The 6,601-nt window shown below is 41.1% G+C and overlaps 1 protein-coding gene across 3 annotated transcripts in view; it reads right to left on the bottom strand.

Moving 5' to 3' along the window:
* The window catches only part of LOC116843130 (zinc transporter ZIP11), a 31,228-nt gene that overhangs the window by 22,035 nt on the left and 2,592 nt on the right, over positions 1 to 6,601 (bottom strand). For 2 of the 3 annotated variants that reach the window (XM_032813234.1, XM_032813236.1), the window contains exons 2-4: positions 6,118 to 6,502; positions 4,747 to 4,898; positions 4,541 to 4,626 (exon numbers count right to left, since the gene is read on the bottom strand). In XM_032813234.1, the coding sequence (XP_032669125.1) occupies positions 4,541 to 4,626; positions 4,747 to 4,898; positions 6,118 to 6,502 (623 nt within the window). The remainder of the gene's footprint in view (positions 1 to 4,540; positions 4,627 to 4,746; positions 4,899 to 6,117; positions 6,503 to 6,601) is intronic. The other variant, XM_032813235.1, reaches the window with a different exon arrangement.

Here is a 6,601-nt window from a genome sequence, read left to right as displayed (position 1 = left end):
TATATATATATATATATATATATATATATATATATATATATATATATATATATATATATATATATATATATAGTGAGCGCTTCTTCCAACGGCGGGCCTTTCAGCGCAGCTGAAAATATATGCAGGACCAAGGGGTTTAATCGCAATCGTCGTGAGAATGGTATGTCGTTCGTTACGAACTGGTTGGGCCAGAAAAGGGCATGCTAGGGACGTCCAAGGCCGAGCGATTTTTCCAAACGAGCATCAGGAACGTGTCCTTCTCGCGGTGCTCTCGAAACAGGCTGCACGATGTAGCCCGGTAGCATCAACAGCGTCTTGTGCGCTGTTGTCGGAATTTCTTTCTTATTAGTCGCGGATAGGATTTACCAATAACGGCCGCGTCGCACCGTGGGAAGTTTCACTTCCGAAATGGTTTCGTCGGCCAGCGCGAGTCGGGCCTATTACCGTCGCTTTTCGATCGCATTTAAGGTGACGGCGCTAATTACCTTTCGCGACGCGAAAGGCGCCGGCATCGTTCCCAGATCGGGTCGAGTTGCGGAGAAAATCCCGAGAAAATCGCTTTCGTTGCGCTATTAATTGCCCCGGTTTCTCGTCGACGGTTCAACCAACGTCGGGAACACTTATCTCCACTATCGCCGGAAACGGATGCCGTTGTTGCCCGATTTTCGAGATTGTCGGCGGACGGTTGCTCGACGCATAATTAAACGTACGTTTCATCCCCATGGCGGACTTGATTGTTTTGTTACTTTATATCCTCGATGTTATTTTGTTAGTCATTGCAAAACCGAGAATAAAAATTAATTAGAAAAAAGGTACCGCACACTTTCGCATCTCTAATAGGACCGTGCAATCGATGCCAGGCCGTCCGGAGAATTTTGTCTTTGAAGCTCGTCTACAATATGCGTAGTATGGTTAGCGTAATTTGGAGTAAGAAATAAAAACAATTTATTTTTGGCTTCCTTGCATCGCAAGTATATTTCTTTTAAGCGAGATTTAAGAGAAATACGCGTCTTATAAACGAGTTTTTAGAGTTGTTCACGGATCGAGTGAATTCGCCACCTAATGGCGTTTTATATAGCGTTACAACGATACAATATTTATCGTTAACCGATGTCGGTAGGTGTTGCGTCGTATAGATTCGTGTTTCCCGAGACGTTGCGACACCGTCGCTGAGATTTGGGTCCATCCATCCCGATCCACTTTCTTAATTATTACGCGCGAGAAGGAAAGCGGCGATGCGGTCCATTCATTCCACGGTTTCTTAATAGTGGCCCATCGCCACCGACCGACTACGGGGGAAGACTTCGGGGCCCGAGCCCCGTCTCGTCATTTGAATGCGTCGGAATGCCGCTTCGTTCGTGTCGGCGCATCTGATGTAAAGTTAGGCTCTGTATATACGCGTAATCATGCTGCGGTTATACGAGCCCCGAGTGGACTCAAAGCTCACCAAGGTAATTTGACGCTTAGCGCGCATTCCGTTTAAATGGGTGTTAAAGAAAGGATAGTATGAAAGTATCGACGTTGCGGCAACTGATTTTCGATTGGTAGATAATTAATAATTCAACTAATACTTCGAACGTGTTGTCGAAGAAACGAATGTGTGCATTCGTAGTACACAGTGGGAAAATGTACGGGACATTCTGTGAATCGAGACGACTGCTCCCGAAAGAGCATTTCATATATCTCGACATTGTTCTCGAACATTCGCTGATGATTACGACGGTTTGGCGTAAAGTCGCGTGCGCGCGGGCGAATTTTCAAAAAGCAAACGCGCGAGTGAGATGAGGGGCGGCTACGGCGGCGGCAGCAGCAGCAGCAGCAGCAGCAGCAGCAGCAGCAGCAGCAGCAAGAGCGCGAAAGAAGCGGGACACGGGAGCGAGAGGGGTTTGCAGGACGAGAGGGGCCGCTGTGGAATGGAATGCGCGGCGCCTAGGGCTCGTCGGATTCCAGGGCCACACGTGCCCTTCTCTTCCCGCGCGCCCGCAGGCACCGACCGAAGCCAATAAACTTCGCCTCCAACTGGCGGTCGCGGCCGACCACCATAGAGCTCATTCATGGAGACCTCCTACCACGCGCGCCGGCTCGCCTTGTTCTGACCACCTCGATCGTAAGACTTTGCGAGCACCTCACGCTGCTGCCATCTAACGTGGAGTTTGAGACTTAAGAAGAGCGTCGCAGCGGGAAACGGACGCATAAGGGGCTGAACACAATAAAAGGAATAAGGAATCGAGAGTAGAGAACAGGAAACAGAGAATAGGGAATAGTTCAATATTAAAACATGAAACTTAATTTATCAACGCAAAATAGAGGAATAGCGTTATTTCTTGTTTTCAATATTCTTTATTTTTTATTCTTTGTTCCTTTTATTGTGCTCAGCCCCTATCGCGCGATCGAGTGTATATTCTTTGCTAATAAATTCAACCTATCAAAGATTCGGCATCGCGTATATCTCTCGCGTTATTTCTTTCTTTCTCTTCCCCTTTGATTATCACCGAATTTCTAATTTCCGATTAATAAACTCGACGAGCACTCGATTCTATTACTGATTGTGTGACTCTATAATTATAATAATAATAAGATATAATAATAATAACATGCCGCGCTCGCGACAAGCACCGGTTACAAATACAACGGAAAAAGATACGATCACTTACCAATAACGTCCTTACGATACGTCCCGACGATCGCACATAGCTAATCTTGACTCTCCCGATACTTATTTACGCGCGAGGCTCACTTTTAAGAAACAAAAGAAGCGTGAAATGCAGAGCGTTGTTGATCGATGTGTTAATGGCGGTTGCTCGGAGCAAAAAGAACGAAGGCGCGTTTCGGCGCGAAGAAAGCGGTAGGTGGCGACGCGATAGCCAATCACTGTGTCCCGTTCACAGGAAGAACTAGATTATTAAGGCTACCGCGGACGCGCCTCACCATCGATAGATCGATGATTACAATTTTCGGCATCCGTGTCTACGCGGAAAAAGAATCTCAATCCGAATAACTGAATGGGACTGTGAATAACCGGATGAGAAATTGGTCGAAAATTTGTGGTAATTATCGTTCTGTCGAATAAGACATCTTGCGAAACTGAGTGTACGTGACACGAGAGAGGATCGAAACAAACGGGAAAATAGATAGTCGACCCCATCAATCGCCGGCCGTCGTCGTGTCTCCAGTCGCCGAATCGACGATGATCGGTGATTGGTGAAGATAAGAGGCTGAGCACAATAAAAGGAATAAGGAACAGGGAACAAAGAATAAGAAATATTAAAAATAAGAAATAACGCTATTCCTATGCTCCTCTATTCTGCGTTGATGAATTAAGTATCTCAATATTGAATTGTTCCCTATTCTCTTGTTTCCTGTTTTCTATTCTCCTATTTCTATTCCTTATTCCTTTTATTGTGCACAGCCCTAAACTTTTGAGTAATCACGCGATATTCAAAAAAAATTTCTTTAGTTTCTGACAGACTTCTATAGTTTCTAATTATATTAAGCTGTGTGATCTTTTTCAGTGAAATTGTGTACATAATATATCTGAATATGCGCTTAATTTATATTTTCTAATCTTGGAAATATTGTTGTAGAAATAGGATCGGAGTATCTTATTTTTTATAATGCTTTATAATGCTTTATTTCTCCGTTTATATAGCAAATAAATAAATAAATAAAAAATCCCGAGATTAACATGTCGGAACAAGTCTCAATGGATCTCTCTTGTTTCGTTTACCATTTTGTATTGTACAGTTTTTCTTATTTATTTGTTATATAAAAGTAATTCAAACGTTGGCACAAAATTTAGTCTCCTATTCACGGAATATCTATTGCGTATTATTTTCTTTTCTATCGAGCAAAAATTTTGTCTCTCGACTTTCTATTCCGTTTCTCTTTTGTTACGTCAGCTACTCTATTAATGCGATCTAGAATCATCTTACGCTTAATAAAATACGTATTTTATTGTATGAAACTGGTCGCTAATGACGTGAATCGCTCTTGGAATGTGATACAAATATCACTCTATGACGAATGATTAAAGTGGGGCGAGACATCATCAGTTATTTATGAATTCTGAACTCGTTTTCACCTCACGGATTGAAATACGAATAATATAATATTGTCGCTTCTTTTTGCTTCCCGGTTTTCTACTGATCGCTTTTCCTTCGATTTCGTGAGTACTGTTCACGATAATGCATAAAATCCACCACTTCGCTAACTTCGCATTTAACCTTTATGACTCGCGTAATCAATTGAATAGGCAAGATTGATCTAAACCAGTAATACTAGTAGTACAGTCTTCGTCGCTAGCAGTGTCGCGCGACGTCACACCAGACGCAAAGCATATTATTATTCTTTCAAGTTTCTTTGATTTCAATAGCGATATATTTAAATTTTTGATCGCTATCTCTACTTTTATGAGAGTATCATTTCCGCGGGGAACAAATTTATGTCAATTAATAACTGCGCGATAATAAATGAATAAATTATTTGTGAATATAACATTGAAATGTATATTATCTCTTGTAAGAGATTATATATAGCTTACCTTGCACTTTCAAATGTTGCTGATGGGCTACTTCCTATCGCTCCAAAGCCCACACCAACTGCGAGGCCCTCGGGTATATTGTGCACCTAGTTTTGTGAAAATCAAAAGACGTTATTATTGACAGTCGACAACCCGTGTGATACACGAACGGTTCGATATTTAAACGAACAGTTCGAGCGGTTATTTACTATCTTGCAGAAATGTACCGTAATCGCCACAACTAGCAGCAATATCCTCCGCCATTGGTTGTTTCTCGCCTCGTTATTGGGATCTTCATAAACCGTGCCGATCTCTCCCGATTCCGACGCTCGATTTATATTCGCTATTTGTCGACGCCTACTATTCTGTTCGTAGAAGCCTGAAAAATTAAACATTCACAACAATACATATATCACGCTCTGCATATGCCACTCTGGCATGATTAAAAAAAAAAGAAAAAAAACTGAACCATAGGCACAGGAGCACTTCATGCAAATACAATTTTGATCATCTCGACGAAGGTTCGAAAAAAGGATCTTTTTGCACTGCGGATTATCTTTTAAATTGGACGAGCAAGTTAGAGGTTCGTTTAGGCAGGATTAATAAGATCAGTTTTGTCAAGCTCGTAGAACTCCTCACACAAATCCAAAAAAAATGCTTTTATTATTTATTTTTAATTTAAGTATGTATTATTAAATAACATTTTACGCGGACGTGCATTCTGTATTAGTGATGGATTTTAAATTGATATTTTCGGCCTTGTTGTTCACACTCTTTGTTCACATCACTCATTAGTAGTTTTTAATTTATGAGTTATATAGGTGACACATGTTTAGCCGGTTGGGAGTCGGGTATTTTTATTTGTAAGTTTAGTTTGAACCCGTGTGTCGGAGTTCCACATGTGTTTTTACTACGAACAATACCATGCATATACTAATAAAAAGCTTGAGGTATTTTGAAGTAAGTGCGTATGTCAATCAATCATTCTCACATTTCTCCTATTGGACATTACGCAAACGGGAAACTATATCGTTCAAAACAACTAAATACAAACAATATATTTATCCGGAATAAGCAATAATTAATTAAGTATTAATATCAAGTTTTTCCAAGAGTATCTATTTTAAATTTAATTCGTCGCTTCAGTAACAACAGTTTTAAATTCGTGAAAGAAGAACGCTTAATGTTTCATTTCATTATTGACAAATTTTGAATTTTATCTTGCCAACATTTTGTCAGATTAAAAAAAAGTATTACGTCAGATAGAGTTAAATACTATTACTTGTTTCATAAGCAATTTGTATCATGCTACATGCAAAAGTTCCAACTTGTGCGTCATTTGTATCTTAAGATAGAACAATATTGGCGCGACGCTTCTAACATAGATAGCAAAAAAGAGAAGAATGCTTATCCCTGGATAAAAACCAGCTATGTCTGCGACAAAGCAAAGAGGGGCGAGTGTACACTGACGTTTATATACATATATAGACATATGTATATATATATAAATATATAGAACGGTATAGTATATGTATCGCGAACTGATCCCATTTTCCAAGCCTACAGAGAGGAAAACTGGAATTTTACAAGAGGAATACCATCGATAGTGGTCGACTCGACACTAGTGTACATTTTTCCACTTCCGGAAATTTGTACGTTGTTAAACGGAACATTATCGTCTAAGTCCTCGTCACTCTTTAGTTTCGCAATGATCTTGCGTCTTTGTTTCGTACCGACTGATTGCATAGCTAAAAGCACATTGGGGGACTGAATGCCGAGGGTAGATATCAACACGTCCGTCCCGTATACGAATGCCGCGCCGACGACGAAGCCAACTGCGACCGGCACGAACGCGTACTCGCCATTCGCCCCGTATATCTTGCTCTCGGTTGCCATTTCGATCGCTGGAGCCAGCAATGACCAGTAACTCGCTGCCACCATCACGCCGCCTGCAAACCCCAGGCTGACATCGAGGAGTTTACGCTAAAACGAAAACATGCCTTTATGAAATTTGCGATTCTTTCGCAGATTTGAGTAAGTAAGATGAGAAGGTGGACTCTCTGCTATTTGGGAATTTCAAGA

The sequence above is a fragment of the Odontomachus brunneus genome, unplaced genomic scaffold, assembly GCF_010583005.1.
Source record: "Odontomachus brunneus isolate Ranch 3 - 2012 unplaced genomic scaffold, Obru_v1 Obru_scaffold_030, whole genome shotgun sequence".
NCBI lineage: Eukaryota > Metazoa > Arthropoda > Insecta > Hymenoptera > Formicidae > Odontomachus > Odontomachus brunneus.
Note: the sequence above shows the minus strand (reverse complement) of the source record. Positions and strands in the feature narration are given on the sequence as shown.